Source organism: Squalius cephalus, assembly GCF_949319135.1.
Source record: "Squalius cephalus genome assembly, chromosome: 4".
NCBI classification, from domain to species: domain Eukaryota; kingdom Metazoa; phylum Chordata; class Actinopteri; order Cypriniformes; family Leuciscidae; genus Squalius; species Squalius cephalus.
Window position 1 is genome coordinate 46412176 of NC_137125.1, and position 21102 is coordinate 46433277.

At 34.8% G+C, this 21102-nt stretch overlaps 1 protein-coding gene across 1 annotated transcript; it reads left to right on the forward strand.

Annotated features, from left to right (window-relative positions):
- The first annotated feature begins 2554 nt into the window (after positions 1 to 2554).
- LOC307157501 (scavenger receptor cysteine-rich type 1 protein M130) lies at positions 2555 to 10306 on the forward strand. Its single transcript, XM_079869416.1, has 18 exons — positions 2555 to 2775; positions 2888 to 3208; positions 3644 to 3961; positions 4104 to 4418; positions 4515 to 4598; positions 4687 to 5004; positions 6592 to 6882; positions 6999 to 7076; positions 7251 to 7565; positions 7669 to 7878; positions 7977 to 8060; positions 8554 to 8613; positions 8779 to 8835; positions 8960 to 9034; positions 9139 to 9198; positions 9313 to 9375; positions 9580 to 9642; positions 9764 to 10306. Exons 1-18 carry the CDS (start codon positions 2718 to 2720, stop codon positions 9811 to 9813), a joined length of 2820 nt encoding a protein of 939 aa, XP_079725542.1. The 5' UTR covers positions 2555 to 2717; the 3' UTR covers positions 9814 to 10306.
- Positions 10307 to 21102: the final 10796 nt, after the last annotated feature.

Sequence of the window (21102 nt, forward strand, 5' to 3'; positions counted from 1 at the left end):
GCTGTGTTGCTTGGAAACTTCGGTGCTTGAAGCTTTATTTTTCGTTAGTTTAGCCACCGTTTCAAATAAATACCTAGGATTATGTTTATTTTCTTCTAATAGGGTTGAAAAATAAGCAGATCTAGCAGCTTTTAAAGCCTCTCTGTAAGTAATTGAGCTCTCTTTCCATGAAATGCGAAATACCTCTAGTTTTGTTTTCTTCCAGTTGCGCTCCATTTTTTTTCTGGCTGCTCTCTTAAGGGCCCGAGTGTGCTCGTTGTACCACGGCATTGGACTATTTTCTTTAATCTTCTTTAAGCGCAACGGAGCAACTGTGTCTAAAGTGCTGGAAAAGAGAGAGTTAAACGTTTCTGTTGTAATATCTAGTTCTTCTAAGCTATCTGAGATGCTGAGATGATGAAACTGATTAGGAAGATTATTAATAAAGCATTCTTTAGTAGCAGAAGTGATAGGTCTCACATATTTGTAACACGGAGTCGGCTTTGCAGCCTTGGCTAAATGCAAATTACACGAGACTAGGTAATGATCTGAGATGTCATCGCTCTGCTGCAGAATTTCAACGGCATCAACATCTATTCCGTGTGATAATATTAGATCTAGAGTATGATTACGACGATGAGTAGGTCCTGACACGTGTTGTCTAACTCCAATTGAATTTACAATGTCTTTAAATGCCAATCCCAATGCATCTTTTTCATTATCGATGTGTATATTAAAATCACCAACAATTAGTACTTTATCTGCAGTCAATATTAATTCTGATAGAAAGTCCGCAAATTCTTTGATAAAGTCTGTATGGTGCCCTGGTGGCCTGTATACAGTAGCCAGCACAAATCTCAAACATGATTTATCGTTTACACTATATATTTTCACATTAAGCACCAATGCTTCAAAAGAATTATATTTAAAACTTGATCTTCTCCTCTCTCTCCTTCTTTCTCTTTCCACCTCCTTCACTGTGAAGTACTATAGCACATACATCACTTCAACACAGAAATATCATGCACACACAGTCATGTACACTCTCTCTCATACACACACATGCACACACAGTCATGTACACTCTCTCTCATACACACACATGCACACACAGTCATGTATACTCTCTCTCATACACACATGCACACACAGTCATGTACACTCTCTCATACACACACATGCACACACAGTCATGTACACTCTCTCATACACACACATGCACACACAGTCATGTACACTCTCTCAAACACACATGCACACACAGTCATGTACACTCTCTCATCCACACACATATGGACACTCATTCCTGTTACCAGGCATTCATTTCTGTTACTATTTTTTTTTTCTTTTTCTAAAATAATAAAGGTAAACCACTGTTTTTATCAGTTTTGTTTGGTCCATCATTTATACAATTGTTTAATAAATTAAATTATTTAAAAAAAATGATAACTTGAGGCTTCGGTCTTCTTTAAAATGAAAAAATGGCTTTGTATTTTTTATTAAAATACACCTTGACTTAATAGTGTTTTTTGTTTTGTTTTTGTTGTTGTTGTTGTTGTTGTCACAAATATTAATTATTTAATAATATAACAAACAATTTATTTAAAATAAACACTTAACTGTGGGGGAAACAAAGGAATAAACTGACATGCTTTTTAAACGGCACATGAGTTTCGGCAACAGGACTGAGAAAACATGCGTCCATCTTCTGCTTAGAAACCTTGTAAAAAATAAAGTTGCCTGAGATTTATGAAAAATAAAGTTGCCTGAGTTAAATATGTGTAGTATTAGATTCAGTGTTAAAAAAGATTAAAAAATAAAGTTTAATTTTGAAGTTACAACAAGCAAATGTCACCCATTCGGTGGAATGGCCCAACAGCAGATAAAGTGTAAAATCAATGTGCAGTGAAATGAGCTCTACTGCATGAAACAAGTTACTTATAAATGTTGCTATAAGTGAAGAAAACCCATTGATTCACTCTCCCTCATGTGCAACACTATAGTCTTTACAATAAGAGGTGTTTTGCTGCCATCTACTGGACAAATACAGCACTAAACACAAATTCATTGCTGTTATTTTTTTAAATAGGTTTACACTATATATATAATATTTAATTTATTTAATAAAAACACATCTGAATAGCTTAGCAACAATATAATTGTAGTATGGTGTAATACAATTGTATTTTTAGAATAAAAGAACAAAGCAGTATATTCCACATTTAGTAATATTATGCATAATTTATCCAGAAACAATGAGATTAAAATTCTACATTTATTCAAATAATTCATGAAAAAAATATTTTCTACTAAGTTACAAGTGTTTGAAGTGATCAGACTTACAAAAATCAGTCATCAGTCTTGTATCTCCTGTGTGCAGTGACAGGCTTTGATGCTGAATATAACCTGTAGTGTTTCTCTATAAATCTCCTTTAAGTTTAGTGTGACTTTACTTTTCATGTGTCTTTTCATGGAGGAGGAGGAGTCCCGCTCATCAGCGCTCACACTTTATTGATATATATGGAGAAAATAAAAATGCTGCTGTGTGATTTGTCAGTGATTGTGTTTGATGATTTCCTCTGTTGTGTCTAATAAGGTAACAGTGAGTGTCATTGGCAGCTGTGAGAGTCTCTCTCTCTTTAGGGGACTGACAGGAGCCAGTTTCTTCAGTGTGTTTGAGGGAGCAGAGGAGAAACTTGTGCTGCATTCTGAGCTGACGAGTGTGTGTCGAGCAGAAGATGAAGAGCTGTCTGATGCTGATGTTTCTGTGCTATATGGTAAAACTCAGCACCTCTGGTAGGTACATAAAGATGTACTTTATACTTTAATATGAGCTGAAATCATTTACATGTAATGTTACACTTACATTGGTATATTTACTAGTTGTCTCCCTTTCGCTCATGTGTAGACAGTGTGAGTGTGAGGTTGGTGAATGGCAATAATCCCTGTGCTGGAAGAGTGGAGGTTCTTCATGATGGTCAGTGGGGAACAGTGTGTCAGTATTTGTGGGATATTGCTGATGCTGCAGTGGTGTGTAGAGAGCTGGACTGTGGGACGGCTGTAAAAGCAACATATGACGCTCACTTTGGACAAGGATCAGGACCAATTTCAATGGGTTTTATGCTCTGTAGTGGATCAGAGACTGCACTGAAAGACTGCAGTTCAGATAGCCGATATGATATAGCACGGAACTGTAATCATGGTCTTGATGCTGGTGTCGTCTGTTCAGGTAAGCTTCCCCTCAACTTGTTATCATATCACTCTTTCATAATTCTCACTCAAGCAATGTAATATTTCTGTATGCTGGTGAGGACAAACTTCATCAGTCAATCTTATGAAACATGCAATCTGTTTAATTATTTTGTTCGTGATATTATATTTATCCCCATTCCTTATTTTCTTTCTTATAATAAAATATGATGCAGAGAATCCCCACTAAATAGGCCTATGTAATGTCTTGTTATTCACAGCCTGATTTGATCTTATTTACATTCTTTATTTAATGAAGATTATAAAATTACAGATGAAAAATAAAATTACAGATAAAATAAGTGCAGATTAAATGAATTAATGAAATACAAAATGCCAAAATTTAATTAAGATTTTTCTAGTGTTCCAGGTGAATAGAGATGTTTAATTAATTATCTGTCTTTATAATTCAAAGACTCAGAGCAACGACTTCGACTTGTGGACGGGTTTCACCTGTGCTCTGGGAGAGTGGAGATGTTTCGTACAGAAGGATGGGGCACAGTGTGTGACGCTGCCTTTGACCAGCAGGATGCAGAGGTTGTGTGTAGAGAGCTGGACTGTGGGGCTCCTGTACAGGTGCTGGGAGAAGATGCTTTTGGAAAAGGAAAGGGTCGAGTTTGGTCAGAGGAGATTCAGTGCAGAGGAAATGAGTCTCAAATAGACGACTGTTCACGATCATCTTCACAGATACACAGCTGTTCCCATGACAATGATGTGGGAGTGATTTGTTCTGGTTAAGTATAAACATTTGGCATTTGTTTAGATAAATTACATTTCTAATATACTGATGTTGTGTTGCTCAATTATCTGGTATTATAGATTATCTCAATCTATTCTAGTTTCATGTTTAAATAAGCTGTCACTTCTCTGCACAGGTTACACTGACCTCAGACTGGTAAACGGCTCAGACTCCTGTTCTGGAAGAGTGGAGCTTCGGTTCCTCAATGAATGGGGCACAGTGTGTGATGCATGCTGGGATATGAGAGCTGCCAGTGTCCTCTGTAGACAGCTGAATTGTGGGATTGCTGTGTCTGTTGTGGGATCAGACTGGTTTGGAGAGGGAAGTGGTGAAATCTGGGCTGATGTGTTTGATTGTGACGGGAAAGAAACACAACTCTCAGAATGTTCCGTCTCTTCATGGAGTCGAGCTGAATGTTCTCATAGACGAGATGTTGGGGTCGTCTGCTCTGGTGAGCAAATTCACACTGTGATAAAGTCATTGGTTTCAGATTAAAATGTTGTATTTGTTTTAGATAAATACTGAATTACAAATAAATACTCTCCAGAGAGTAAAGCTCATCTGGGGAACTGCAGCTCTCCACAAACTCTCAACTGCAGCTCCACACAACAGCTGTCAATCAAAAACTGTGGTGAGAAAATCATCATCTGGGAAGATACTTTAGTTGTTAATGAGTTGTTCATGTACAAGTGCTGTTTTTCTCTCTCTCTGAATATCAGGTCGCGGGTCCATCAGGCTGGTGGGTTCTGGGGGAGACTGTGCAGGGAGGCTGGAGGTTTTTCACAGCGGCTCATGGGGGACAGTGTGTGATGACTCCTGGGATATTAAAGATGCCCATGTGGTGTGCAGACAGCTGCAGTGTGGAGTGGCCCTCAGTAACCAGCAGGTACCAGCCTGGTTTGGTCCTGGTTCTGGACCCATATGGCTGGATGAGGTGGAGTGTGAGGGGAATGAGACGTCCCTGTGGAACTGCTCTTCTCCAGGCTGGGGGAATCATGACTGTCAACACAAGGAGGATGTAGGAGTCGTGTGCTCAGGTAAACAGCAAACAATATGTTAAATACTAACTTGACAATATTTTAAACATTTCAATAACCTATGTATGTGATCAGGTGTACTTATACACGTTAAATATACATCAAGTGTATATGTTAATACAAGTGCATTTTTCAAATCTAGTACTGTACTAAAATACTCTGACAGAGTTTTCTAAAGTTGAGCTGCCGTATGACACTATAAATCTACAGCACTAACTGAAGTTGTATTGACAGAGTTCGGGGGGAGCACGTTCAAATGATCTATCCAATCAGCATGAAACGGGGCCTATAAATACGTAGCCGACTCACCTATGTTCCTCGACAGTGTTTTCTGCATCCCTCCACCACCCCGTCTCCTCACACTTGGTTACTATCCTAACCAGAGATACGGGGGGAGTACTCTGGGTTCGGGACACATTCTGAGCTCAGAGATCTCTAATGGTTTGGTTCTTTTTAGTGAATGAAAGTACAGTACTATTACTGACTGGATCAGAAGACAAAGTGTAAATAAAGAAACACATTATCTGCTTTACACTCATTTATTTGCATTTGTAAAACAAACTTTTTGCAAAATGCTTAACATAGTTCTCATTATTCAAAACTAGTGTTTTTCTTGTGTTATTTTAGAAAACACATGCCATTTAAATCCCACAATCATTTTCCAATTACCGACACCCAATGATCAGGTGTGAAAACATAAATTGATCACTTAGGATTTAAAACGCAATGTTTTTCCGAAAGAAAGAAATGATTTTTACCCTCTTGCATTTCTTTTAGTGTAAATATACCTAATTTGATCACTTAGAAATTAAAACTCAATTTTTGAGAAACAAATACACTTTTGACCCTTGGATTTCTGTTTATTTTATAAATATATACTGAATAAGTCACTTCACATTTATTTCTGTAGCGTTTTATATAATACAGATTGTTTCAAAGAAGCTTCACAATTGTAACAATTTTAAATTCTGCTGTAAAGCAGCTCTAACAAGCCAATAGTGTCATTATTCAGCTCAAGTCAGTTCAGTTCAATAACTGTAAAGTTTATCGATTGACCATACATGCTGTATACAGTATTTGTGCACATACATGTAAGTATGATAAACTCCTGTACACTCCACTGCACTGAACAAGCAAAAGATGCAATAGAGCTGTGTTTTACATTTTTCACATTGACTGCTTGCAGTTTTGCAGACTTGGTCTGAAGATTAGGTGTATGAGTGAATGGTTACACTAAGTGGGCCTCAAGTACAAAGTGTGTAAAACAATAAAAAAAAAAACTGTAATATAGATTTAAATGAAGTGTTTGCTTTTGCAAGAGATGTGTGATGTTTTACATCTTGGGTTCATGTTTTGTGGTTTTGTGAGTTTAAAAAAATTAAGTTTCAGAAATGTTGTGCAAGCGATTTAAAGAAAAAACTTAGTGTTTTATATATTTATACACTAATGCATGAAATATGTTTCCACATTTTTTGTGTCCTCCATTTTATATATGTAAAGTTGAGACCAATTCTATAAAAAGACATTAAGAAGAAGAGCTAATTGTTTTAAATGCATTGATTCTCAATCTCATCCTTTTCCATCTAGAGTTTAAAGAGATCAGGTTAACTGAGGGCTGTGAAGGGAATGTGGAGGTTTTCTACAATGGATCCTGGGGTAATGTGTGTTACAACAAGATGGACAGAGACACGGCGAGTCTGATCTGTCAAGAGCTGAACTGTGGAAGATCTGGAAGTGAACCCAGTTCTTCAGAGGGACTGAAGTCTCATAATTGGCTTGATTATTTTAAATGTCGCCGTCATGATTCCACTCTATGGCAGTGTCCATCTTCACCCTGGGGACAGAATGACTGTGAAGCGGCCAAGATCACCTGCTCAGGTCAGATCATATTTAACTGATTTAAGAAAACGTCATGTTTGTTTCATTATAATTATTATTAATATTTATAATTTTTCTATTCAGTATTGAGTTAAATTTTAATGTTTTAATTTTAGAGGAGCAGACTCTTGAATCTCCTCGGAGTCGTCTGACATGTTCTACCTCAGAATCTCCTCACCAGAGACAGTGTTCAAGTAAGATAATTATAAGGATGTATTTTATTTATTCACAGTATCTTGAATTAATAATATCTGAGCACTTGTACACTGAATCCACCTTCCACATTCATAATTTGTCACAACTTTAAATAGTAATAAAATGCATTGTAAATGTATTGCTGGTCAGTGATGTTGCTGTGTGTGATTTAGATCATGTTCCTCTCAGACTGAGGGGAGGTTTGGGCCGGTGCTCTGGGAGGCTGGAGGTGTATCATAACGCTGTGTGGGGTTCAGTCTGTGCTGATCTGTGGGACATCAGCGATGCTCAGGTGGTCTGCAGGCAGCTGGGTTGTGGAGCAGCACTGAGGGCTGATGGGAATTCAGTCTTTGGTGCTGGTAAAGGTGTTGTGTGGCTGAACAGAGTCGAGTGCAGAGGGAATGAGATTCACCTGTGGGACTGTCCTCTCTCCCTGAAGAACCACACTGACTGCTCCCACAAAGAGCACGCTGGACTCACATGTGCAAGTCAGAGCAAAACACTGAACAATATCAGTCATTTTCACATCATTTTAGTGCTACTAACTGTGTATTTGCATGATTTTTAATCTGTCTGTGTCTGTTTTGTCAGATTTGACAGATCAGTCAGTGTCCACTACTCCTGCCACAACAACATCAGCTTCTCCTCCAGTTTCTCAGACAGTGCGCTCAACATCAGTCACTCCTCCACAAACTCCTCCAGTGTCTCTCTCTGTGCTTGTGGTTGTACTGGGAGTTTTGCTCTTACTGCTCTTAGTGCCACTGCTTATACTGATTCAGCAGAACCGAGTGATGAGGAGAGGTAGGAGAGATCCAGAGACTGTCATATTGTGTGTTATTCAGTGTGTGATCAGTCATGTGTTGTGAACTGATAGCAGGTTTGTCTGTCTACACTCACAGCTCTCTCTAAGAGGAGACACAGGACGACGACTGAGGCCGTTTATGAGGAGATTCATCACAGACACAATCACTTCACTCAGAGAGGTGAGACATGAGCCGTGAATCTTATTTAATATGATTAATAAGAGAGTCTGTCAGACACTTGATGTTCATCTATTATTAGTCCTGTTAAACCTCCGGCTTCAAACCAGAGAATTCCTCACAGAAAACCACAGAGCTGCAGGTGCATGTTTATGTGTGTGTGTGTGTGTGTGTGTGTGTGTGTGTGTGTGTGTGTGTGTGTGTGTGTGTGTGTGTGTGTGTGTGTTTCTTCCTGTATGTATTTTTAGAGGGTAATAAGGAGCAGTTCATATGTTTGTGCGTGTGTGTGTGTGTGTGTGTGTGTGTGTTTGTCTCTTCCTGTGTGTATTTCTGGAAGGCAGTGAGGAATGGGTTCATGTGAGGATACATGTGTGTTTGCTAATAGGCCTAAAACTTGGGATTTCTGCCTGTAATGCTTTTTGATCCAATGGAAATGAGGATTCAGTCTGTTTGTGATGATGAACATGTTTCTGACTGTTTTTCTCTCCTTTAACAGGAAGTCTCGTCTCTGAAGAACTGCATTCTGGGTATGAAGATGCTGATGAGCTTCTCTCAGGTTAGACAGCAGAAGCGCATATTCATTCCACTCAAAATATTTTTTCATTGAATTCAACCTAAATAAATAAATGTAATTAACAAATTCTATTAAATATTTGACTAACTCAATACCCTTTAAACACTGCTGTTTATTAATAGATAGAAATTCTGTTCTCCATTTTAGCAAAAGATTTTAAGACTGTATATTATGATGATGTCACCAACAACAGTGGCCTGAAAGGTCAGTGACCTTTTTAATTGATCTCATGATTTATTTCCAGATGATTAATAACTTAATGCTCTCATGACCTGCAACAAGAACATATTTTGGCTTTTGTATCCAAACATATTCTGTGTTGATGCAGAAGAGATGAAGGAAATCACACCGGGATACTATGATGATGTCATCACTGATGGACTGAAACCAGATCGTGAGACAGGTGTCGTTCGGTTATTCTATAATAGGAAGAAATATTTAAAATATATTAAAATCTGTATATAGAAATATATATACATAATATATTTTCTCATGTTAAATTTACAGAATACACACCTGAGAGCTATGATGATGTAATGACAAGTGGACAGAACTCTATCAAAAACGGTGTTTACTTTTTAATGTTATTGGTGTATTTTCCATAATCCTTTTATAGTGATTTATGATATTATGTATTGTTTTTGCTATTGCAATGTTTGTTCTGTCTATATGTTCATGTAGTGGACACACCAGAGCATTATGATGATGTCATCATTAATGGACAGATCTTTCGAGATGTTACAGGTGAGTCACACAGAACTGCATTTCATGATCACCTTCACCCACTAATATTGAACATTTCTACCATTAATGAATCATCACGACTTTATCAGGAGTAAATCTAATAATCTCAGACAGTCATGAGGTGAAAGAGATCAATGACATCATTAATGACACAAGCTGATTTATAAACTACAATGTGAGGTTTTTATTTCACATGTGAATCAGAGGGAGATCAGGAGGAGTATGATGATGTGAAGAACAGCAGTGAAGATGAGAAGAACCTGTTGGGTAGGTTATTGAACATTTCTATAGCATATTTAATTTTTATTTGTTATGTTTCTCATTTAAACTAAATCTTGGTGCATTTATAACAATGAAAATATGAGTTTGCTTTTGTTTTTAAAAACAGACTATGATGATGTGGGGGAGGAGTCAAATAAAGAGGGAGGAGCCATATGACTCACTGACCACACCCACTGCCTCTTCATCAAATCATATTACAGTTCTGGAGCAACTGGGAGATTCTTATGTTGTTTCTAATGCATCAGTGCCTTATGTTTTTATGCTATTTCAAATCTTTTTGTATGAAATGCTACATGCGCCGCAAAATTAGATTCATTCTGTTATTTTTCTATTGATATCAACGGATACTCAAAAGATATGTTTTTTAATCAATGAATTAATTTGAATGAACTTAATGAATTCATTTTTTTTTAAAGAACATTTGCAGGATAGTGGACAAAAGAAAATGTAGGGAAATAATTTTTAGTTACAGTATTTTAGGCAGTTGACAGCACTATCCAATGACACAATTTCAAATCAGTTTAGAGCATAACAATTCCCAATGCAATTTTATTTAATACATTTTAGTGATAACAACAAAAAGGTATGCAAAGATAATTGTACGAATAATTTTGGTCATCAATAAATAAATAACACACATTTAAACACCGATCTCAACTGCAGTTTATTGTGTGATGGTCCATTTTAAATTTTAAATGTGTTAAATAATTTTAAGTTTTTTAGTTTTATTTTGTGATTGATACTGAATATTTTGCATTAGCTCATCTGCAGGTTGATGTTGTACTGTCCATTCTTGTTTTTTTCTTTTCAACAACTTAAAAAAAAATTCTTAATTTCAAAATTTCATCTTTCAAAAATTCATACAGACAGACATAATAAGACATGCATCAATCATTTGCCAAAGAATTGACAGGGTGCTGAATATGTTTACATGATATTAAATACAGTACATTCACTAAGACAAGGTAAACGTATAAATATATTCCATCTTTTCTTTTCTTCTTATATAATCGTATTAAAAATAGTAAACTAATCCAGTTACCTCAACATGAAATACTGATAATACTGAATTATTTTATTATAATTTTTATTATTATTTATTATACCTATATTACTTCAAGACATGCAAATAAAGAAACACGAACAGCATTTTTGTATTGATTCTCAAAACAAAGTAATAAATAACAACAGAAAACAAAAAACAACAACTGGGGGGATTACAAATAATGAGAATTACATGACACTGAAAAAAGACAATAATTGCAAACAGATAATGTTTTTAAGACTTTTTTGTTCTCAGACAATATATAATTGAAAAGAGGTATTTTTTAAAGTTCTTTCATAAAAACAAGAAAGAGAGGTTTAGCATTTAGATTTATGAATGTGGAATTTAGCGCGTAACAAGATCAGATTAATTACATTTAATTGGCATTTTTTTAGATTGATCATAATCAAAAGAGCCTACCACATCCTTCCAATACAACAGACATTCATTATAAATTTCATTCCAAATAAATCCTGAAACATCTTGCCAAAACATTCGTGATTGTTAAAAAGGAAAGAGATTTAAGCATCCACACTTTTATTTCAACAGATATAGGCCTTTCTAACTTGTTCCAGTAAGCGGTCACTGGTGGTTATGTCCTGTAGGCCTACGCTACGGACTGATCTATTATTATTTTATTGGGTGAAGCAAAACACAATTTGCCAACAGGAGTATTGACCAAACTCAGAGAGACTGGAAGTAGAGATCGAGCACCTCTCAATAATAAAGCAAGAACACCTGAAGGGATTGAACCCTTCAAACAAACAGCATCAAGATAGATGGATGTGATGCCAAGTTCGCTATAAAACACGGTGAGTTTCGGTGTAATGAATGGATACATTGTATTTCAGTCGTGGACATGGATTGAGTTGGAACTGTTGAAATGCTAAATCAACTCAGTAATGTAGCGGGAATCTCGAGAAGTTCAGACGGAGTGGAGCAGGCGCGATAAATTGAGTTCAATAAAATGTATTTACAATAAAATCACTGACCTGCACACGTATAATTTGATGTTTTGTTGGTCTAGGGGGAGATATTAACTGTTAAAAAGTATTATTTTATTTTTCCCATTTAAAAAAACAAGACGTTTTATAATTTGCCCCTTTCTTTATGGCTTCATTTGACAGTTTCATTAATAAACACTAACCTTTAGAAACTATTCTTCTTATTAGGTTATTATTATGATAAGATAACCTGCTGAAAATAAAATAAGCTTATCACTCTCACTGCTACATATAGCTTATATTTACATCATTGTCATTCTGTGTACTGTGTATTACAATAGCCTACATTATAAAGGCAGACAAAGAATAAAATGAATGTGCTATGAATTGAACTGACGGATCAGTTTAACCAATTAGAATTGGTGAAACTCAACATTCACTGAAAAGTAAAAAAAAAAAAAGTAAAAAAAGTACATTTTAATACAAATATTTCAAACTGCTGTTATATTAGTTGCAACACCTCTAAAGTCTGTAACACTCTTTGTACTTGACATTATTTTAAACTGTTTTGGGATAAGTAGCAGATTTCAAAACAACTTTAACTGTAAATCTGTGGCAGACACATTTGGTGGATATCAAATATTGAAAAAAAGAAAAAGAAAAGCTGACTTAAAAACATTAAAGGAAATGTCCAACATGCCATGCTCTCCTCTACCATATAATGAAATATACTCATGCTTTTTTATTTTGGGGAATATATGTTATATTTTAAATGGTTAATCAACACTCCTGTATTTTAGGAGTCAGGCTGGTTGTTCTCGCTGTTCTGGAAGACTAGAGTTTCCTCATGGAAACACCTGGTACACAGTGTGTGACGCTGCCTTTGACCAGCAGGATGCAGAGGTTGTGTGTAGAGAGCTGGACTGTGGGGCTCCTGTACAGGTGCTGGGAGAAGATGCTTTTGGCAAAGGAGACGCTCAGATGTGGACACAAGAGATTCAGTGCAGAGGAAATGAGTCTTCTTTCTGTTCAACATCATCTTCTCTCAAAAACAACTGTACCCATGAGAAGGATATTGGACAATGTTATGTTTTGCTAATGAAGCAAAAGATTTCAACTTATTGAGATAATCACAAAGAAGCTTTTTTTTAAACATTTATTTGAATTTACTGTTTAACTAAACTCTGTGTTCTTTGTCCAGGTTACACTGACCTCAGACTGGTCAACGGTCCTGACGTCTGTTCTGGTCGAGTTGAGCGTCAGTACTTCAGTAAATGGGGCACAGTGTGTGATGCATGCTGGGATATGAGAGCTTCAGAGGATACTCTAAAGCCTTTCCAACAGATTGTGGAAACAAAATAAAGTTCCAAAAACAAAATTTTACAAATATCTTCAGTTGCGACTTTTAAAAAAAAACTAAAGATAGACAAAGGAGAGTTAAGAATGGAAATAACAGAGATTGAACCTTTTACTCAATTCAATCTGCTTAAAGGGAACAATATTAAGGACATATGACATCTTGTCTAGCAATTGCCTCTGCCTTGCCGGGACTGAAGGGTGTCTGGGAGAAGGACATTGGTCAAACCATTGAAGAGAATGACTGGGATGTTGTACATGATAACGTGTAACCTAAATGTACCTCCCTTGGGATCCATGAGCTCAATTTCAAATTCTTTAATAGGATATATCTTACACAAATGTGTATTAAGAAGATGTTTATCAACGCTACAGGCCTGTGCTTAAGTGCAATAAAGATAAAAGTACATTAATGCATTATTTTTGGTACTGTGACAAAATGTTGTCATACCGGAAGAAAGTACAGTGTAATGGAAGATATTCTTAGACTACACTTCGATACCCCAGCTTTGTATTAATTGAATCTTAATGTGAACACTCTGTTTAAAAAAGATGCAATACAGCTACAGCTATTTGTTGTCCTGGTATACTCAGCTGAAAAATGCATTTAGTTACTTTGGTCTGCATCACAGCTCCATCCCTTAAAATGTGGACATCACAGATCGCTATACCACTTAAAAAGCTCACCTACAACTAACATCAAAAATCTAAAATTATGGTTGATATGATCTCCCCTTTAGGAATAGCCTATATAAAGGAACTCTGTTAACATGCATATCAGACGCTCTTAATCTCTGCTAATTTCCTTTGATTTCCTATTTAAAGGATGCTCTAAATTAATGACATTGTTTATCTGTGGTTGTTGTTGTTTTATTATTATTATTTTTAGGTTTTGTACACCCTGTAACATGAAGAGAACTTTATTATGATACTGTTAATATTAGTTTTCAACTGTGGGCAAACAATAAAAATAAAATAAAATAAAACACCACATAGACACGGGTCAAAATGATTATAGGTATTTTATGAGATCAGTGAATAGTTCTAGATACCTTATTATCAGAGTTGTTTAGATTTTGAAAATGCACATTAGCTTTTCTTCTATGAATGGTTAAATTTACAACAGCATAACAATGTGATCTTCACACTTTCAGTGAGTTTCACAAACAAAAAACGCAGACAGACTGAATGAAAATGTAAATCCACTCTCTGTCAGAAGGTGCTGCTTATGGAACAGAAGAAATATAATATTGGTTTTCCCGGTAACCAAAGCAGAGCTGAGCTTATGTGTTACTTTATAAACATAAATTGATACATTCATATTTTCTTGTTTTTTAACAACAGACTATGATTTTTGGGGGAGGAGCCAAGAAAACAGGGAGGAGTTGTTCACATTGTTTTATATGCAGCTTTTATATGAGCAGAGTTTAATTGCTGCATATTATTAAGTTTTAGTTGCAATCCATCAATATTTTATGTTACACTTAGTTTTGAAATGTACCAGATCAATTACATTTAGCCGATTTTCTACATTTAAACAGAAAGAGAATATGCTTTGCTTTCATGTTTCTTATTAACTTCATCTGTGTGCTTTTTCTTTGCATTTGCCAAATTAATTTGCTATATTATTTGTAATTCAAAGTGATATTACTGGGCAATCTTTCAGAGGCTTGTGAGAAATTATGTACTCAATTGGCAAAAAATGATGATACAACAGGACTGTGACTGAACCTCTTACCAGTTCAGAACATCACTATTAAACAGAACAACTCAGTATTTAACAATTCACTGCAACTTCAACTTATTTAAGATCATATATGAACATGAGGAAAATGGATTATGATTCAGGCATTTGATAAGGAAACCCCCCATTTTCTCACTCATTCAATATAACTGCAATAACAACAACAACAACAACAATAATAATGATGATTATTATTCACAATTAATTTTATTATTGTTTGAACTATAAATTCAAACAAATCAATAAATATATTACCATTGCAATCATACTTCTCCAATGTAAAATAAAAACAAGCATTTAATAAAAATAATTCACATTAATATTATTATTAATATCAATTATATTGTGAATAATAATAAAATGTTAATTGTAATATTTTAAGTCATCCTGCGGACCCATATGGAAGTTTGCTGAGGCCCCCTATAGTGGGCCCTGACCCCCTGGTTAAGAACCACTGATCCTGGGGAAGGTAAAACACTTCAAAAGGAAGTCAACTAGGTTTATATATATATATATATATATATATATATATATATATATATATATATATATATATATATATATATATATATATATATATAATTAGCTTTATAATGATATGTTATATGTTAATGATTATTATAATAACCTAAAGAAAATACAAATATCACTCAAATACATGTGCAGTAAAATAATTTCTATGTTTAATAATAAAAAGATTAGTAGCTGTAAAAAGAGTAATGATCAATTTCTGTCCAAATGTCTGTCAATTTGTCCACAAGATCAAGACTCCTGTCTGCTCCTCTTCACAATAACAAGTTCTGTGTCTCCATCTGGAGGATGAATCAAGCATTACAGTATCAAACACACTAAACACACATAACAGCTACAAATGCATAATATGATGGCAAAGAAATAACTTTGGAACAGAACCCAATGTTTATTTACATATATTATTTGAATAGCCTCTGTTTGTTGTACACAACCCAGTCCAGTTCATTTTATATATTATTAACACAGTTTATTGTGCTATTGGTTAGAACATAGTAAAATACACTTAATATTATGCACAAAAAGAAACTTATTAAAACATATATTTACAGCAAAACTATTTTTGTGTGCGAAATGAAGCTTCAGTAAGTGAGCAGTCAGTCATCAGTCTTGTATGTTGTGTGTGCAGATACAGGCTTTGATGCTGAATATAACCTGCAGTGTTTCTCTATCAATCTCCTAGTTTAGTGTGACTTTCTCTCCATCCTGACTTATGAAAGATACGATTCTATCCTCTGTGAAGTGTCTCTTCACACTGGAGGAGGAGTCCCGCTCATCAGCGCTCACACTTTATTGATATATATGGAGAAAATAAAAATGCTGCTGTGTGATTTGTCAGTGATTGTGTTTGATGATTTCCTCTGTTGTGTCTAATAAGGGAACAGTGAGTGTCATTGGCAGCTGTGAGAGTCTCTCTCTCTTTAGGGGACTGACAGGAGCCAATTTCTTCAGTGTGTTTGAGGGAGCAGAGGAGAAACAGAGTCAAACAAACAGTGTGACGAGCAGAAGAAGATGGAGGGATTTCTGACACTCGTTTTACTCTCCTCTATAGTCACTATAACCACATCTGGTAAGTGCAAAATAGATTTTAAAGATGTAAAATTTAACATTTTTAAATAAGTAGTTTGTCTATGATGGCATTATACCCCTACAAACTGAATAGAAGCTTTTGTAATATCTAGAAACTAAGATCTTGACACTAGATCATTAATTATCAATTAAATTTTATAAATGATTTGAGCTTTTACAGGAAATCAATTTGTTATACACTCATGCCCAGCTTTACTTGTCCAGTTCGAAATGTTTGTGTATATTTCTACATTACATCTTATGTTTATTGACTTTGCATGATTCGATCCCTTTCTCTCTTTCATGTACAGATTTTGAGACTGTGAGGTTAGTTGATGGTCACAGTCCCTGTGCTGGAAGAGTGGAGGTTCATCATGATGGTCAGTGGGGAACAGTGTGTGATGATGGCTGGGATATGACTGATGCTGCAGTGGTGTGTAGAGAGCTGGGATGTGGAGAGGCTCTAGAGGCTGTGAGTAATGCTCGCTTTGGATCAGGATCAGGACCAATCTGGATGAGTTATGTGGCCTGTAGTGGATCAGAGTCAACACTGAAGAACTGTAGATCAGACGGATGGGGTGTTCATAACTGTGGTCATGATGAAGATGCTGGAGTCAGATGCACAGGTGAGCGGCTCCATACATCACTCTGTTAATACATCACTGATCAGACTTTCATTGATAAACATCTTATAAGCAATTTAATGTAATTTAATGTAATTTGTTGTCAGAGCAAATCATAAGCAACTAATTGATGAATAGTATATTTTATTGTCTTAACAACTACATTTTATTTATTTATAAAATCTATTATTAATGAAAGGACTATTGTTTTATGTCCATATCATTCAGTTTATTTAAGTGTGCTATTAGTATACTTCTTTTAAACTAAAAATAAGAAAGCATACTTTCAGTCTACATTTTATATACTTCTCAAAAATATACTTTATGTACTTCTCAGAAATATACTTAACCCTTTCACGCATGAATTATGATAACCTCAGTCAGGATTTTTTTCCTATGTGTTTTTATTGCTCTTAGGGCATGAAAAACAAGAATTGATTTTTATTTATTTTTTTTACAAATTTTTCAAAGAGATCTTCAGATGTCCACTTGAGTGGACAGCATGCGGTTGGTTTAAACTGAAGATATACTGTATTAAATATAAGACAATAATCAAACAGATAAAGTATGTGAATTTAACAAACTAATCAATACAATTATATCACAATCATGTGAAAACTATAAAATATATACAAAAAATATAAATGCAAAATATTGCAATGGCTTCATACAACTTCATACAAGTTACACTTCGCGTATCTATGATATCAGACGTGATTCCATCAGAATTTTCTACAGCCTGTCAAGGTACAACTGTGGAAACCACTCAGATGCTCCCTCCAGTGCACCAGAGTATGGAGATTTACCCTTATTAGCTGATAATTCTGATTATGTCCAAGATGGACATGCACATTTCTATCATAGCCCTCCTCTGAGAAAACCTAGCGATACGTTTTTTCAATCTCATCTGAAATGATCAGTGTTGGGGGTAACGCATTACAAGTAACATGCATAACCCATTCAGATTACTTTTTTGATGTTACAAGTAAAGTAATGTGTTACAAGTAACATGCATTACCTAATCAGATTACTTTTTGATCTAACAAGTAATTTACTACATGTAATGTGCATTACCTAATCAGATTACTTTTTGATGTAAAGAGTAAAGAAACGCATTACAAGTAACATGCATTACGTAATCAGATTACTTTTTGATGTTATGAGTAAAAAAACGCATTATAATAACGCACATTACATAATCAGATTACTTTTTGATGTTATGAGTAAGGAAACGCATTACAAGTAACATGCATTATGTAATCAGATTACTTTTTGATGTTATGAGTAAAGAAACGCATTAAAAGTAACATGCATTACATAATCAGATTACTTTTTGATGTTATTAGAAAAAAAACGCATTACAATAACATGCATTATAAAATCAGATTACTTTTTGATCTAACAAGTAAAGTAATGCATCACAAGTGTCATACATTATGTAATCACATGACTTTTTTCGATGTCAATGAAAATTACATTCTAATAATACAAATACATTTATTTACAGTAGAAAAAGTCAATGCATATTAAGTTTTTAAGTTTTAAATTTCAAAAACAATATTCACATTATAATTATGAATTGTAGCTGAAATATAGCCATTGCATGCATGACGTCCACTACAGTGGACATGTGATTAATCAGAGTTTTCTCTCAATCTAAAATCAAAACTGGGAAAATTTTACTGTGATAGGACTCATTAGATATTGCTTTATGCTGCAATATTTTTTTTACCTACAAGAGTCTCCTAGGATAGAAGGAATGGATGGATATTCTGGAGCAAGTTGGCATGTCTGACTGACCCTTGGCCATCTTGGTTTGGAGGGGGAAAAAAATCGAAACACAAAGGCTTGCCACTTGGTTGCAATTTATAGGATGATGCACCAGGGTCCAATGAAGAGATTGATGTGCAACTTTGCCATAAAAACCCGTGCAAATTCAAGAAAATGCTTTTTTAATAGCTGTCCACTGTAGTGACCACTATGCGTGAAAGGGTTAAAATTACACTTAAGTGTACTTGACTTATACTGAGAGAAAAGTCCAAGTATATTTGGCCTGTACTTGAACTCAATCTTTTGATCGAGATATACTTAAATGTATAATTAAGTATTCAAAGTATACTTGGCTTGTAGTTGTGTTAACTCTTTTGATCGAGTAGCCTATTAAATATACTTTTTTTACTTAGTTTTTCATATACAGTCTTATGAAACTTACATTATTTGAAAATATTGATTAGAATATTGATATAAAACAGATATATTTCTAATTTTGCGTATCTGAATTTTTGTGTAGGCTAGTCCACTGGTAGTGTATAGGAATTTACTCTAATTCTACTTTTCCCCACTGAATTTTCCAGCTATCCATGTTTTCACTGTTATACGGTAGGGGCGCTATGGCACATATTCTAGTACAGAATCTCCGGATCAAAACTCAGCAGAAGAAGTTGAAACAAGTGATAGAAGATTGCTCACTCAAATGTAAAATAACGTGATCATCAAACATTAAAAAGCGTGTAAATCAAAACGGCTTAATATTACCAAATAAAATGAAGCGTAACCCATGAAGAGAAAACGACTGTGAAGCTTTGGGGGTGTTGGACTCGATCTCCTCCATCTGTGTTTTGATCATCGTTCTGAATCTGATCAAGGCGTAGTCTTTGTACAAAAATTAGATTTTCTCAACTTTTTTGTTTAAAATGTTGCCTTTCTTTACCAAACTTACCGACATTCAAGTGTTGTTAAAAAAGGATGCATGAAGCTAATAAAATGTTTTTAAAATTAAAGTACAGTTAAAGGTATTTTTCAGGTATAAAAAATAATATCTAGCCTACATTTGAACATTGTAGTATACTGCAAGTGCAAAATAATATATAAATAGTAAACTGTAAGTATAATGTTATGTTCACTTAAAGAAAACTAAACTAAAACTTAAACTAAACTTGTAATTTACTGAGAGTACACTTCAGTGTGTACTTTAATAAACTAAAAAAATACTTCTTATTAAATTAGTAAACTACTATAAGTTCACTTGTAGTACAGATGCATTACAAATGAGAAACCTAGTTGTGTACTTAAAGTTTACTACTCTTACACTTATAGTACACTTAAACGTATACTTTTAGTAAAAGTGGGCCAATTTAGTCCAAAGCAGTATTGAAATTGTACTCTTACAAGTTTACTACAAGTACACATTGATATTAGTATACTTACTACATAAAGTATACTTAAAAATATACTTGAACATTACTTAAGTATACTTCATAAAATTAACTTGAAGTATACTTCTTTTTCGTAAGGGTTCTCTGTTGTGTAAATATAATCAGAAACCAAAAACTACAGAAGGTCAAGACTTGTGGACGGGTCTCACCTGTGTTCTGGGAGAGTGGAGATGTTCTTGTAGGCGGCTGGGGTTCAGTGTCTAACCTGCGATATTTATTTAGCCATTTTCCTACTAATTGGCATTATACATGCTATGTATTTAAAAGTGAATGTTGTTATTACAGTTTTTCTCGATTGCTTAAACACATTTCTTGAAACTATGCCTTGTATTCTCAAAACTGCAAACACAAATCCATAACGTCTCACCCAATTCCCCAAACATCCTATTTTCAGGTCAAAATGAAGCTCTACTCTCAAAACCATTCACTCTTGCTGAAAAACCAAACTTTGCCCTCAGACAGGACACACAAGCCCTCAAAATCACACACACTACAACATAGTCTAACACACTGGTGCAATAAATTCAAAACAACATTTCCAAAACTGGTAAGTTATTTTGCTTGTGGTTCCCCCATCACAAACCTTTTCACATGATGAACACAAAAGACACAACCAGTGGATACATTGGCACATTTTTATTCATTCATGTTCTACACAGTACAACACACACACAACAAAACAAAAAATACTTTTTTTCCGTTTTACTTTTTTTTTCTTTTTTTAATATTTACTTAAGATGTGTGTGACCATCATATGACAGTAAAAGAGCACACACAAGCCTTATTCTAATATGGAATTGTATTGGAATGGTAAAGAGTGTTGGGACGTGACAGGAGGGCCTCCACTCAAGGATACAATATGATGAACACGTCTAAGAATGTTCCACATATGGTTGAAATACCATCATTTACCTAGAAA

Bases quoted from the DNA above. Each gene is read 5' to 3' on its own strand.
- LOC307157501 (XM_079869416.1), top strand. From the start codon at position 2,718: ATGAAGAGCTGTCTGATGCTGATGTTTCTGTGCTATATGGTAAAACTC. The intron at 3,962-4,103 runs GTTAAGTATAAA...TTCTCTGCACAG, and splicing joins TGTGGGAGTGATTTGTTCTG to GTTACACTGACCTCAGACTG. The intron at 8,836-8,959 runs GTCAGTGACCTT...GTGTTGATGCAG, and splicing joins CAACAACAGTGGCCTGAAAG to AAGAGATGAAGGAAATCACA.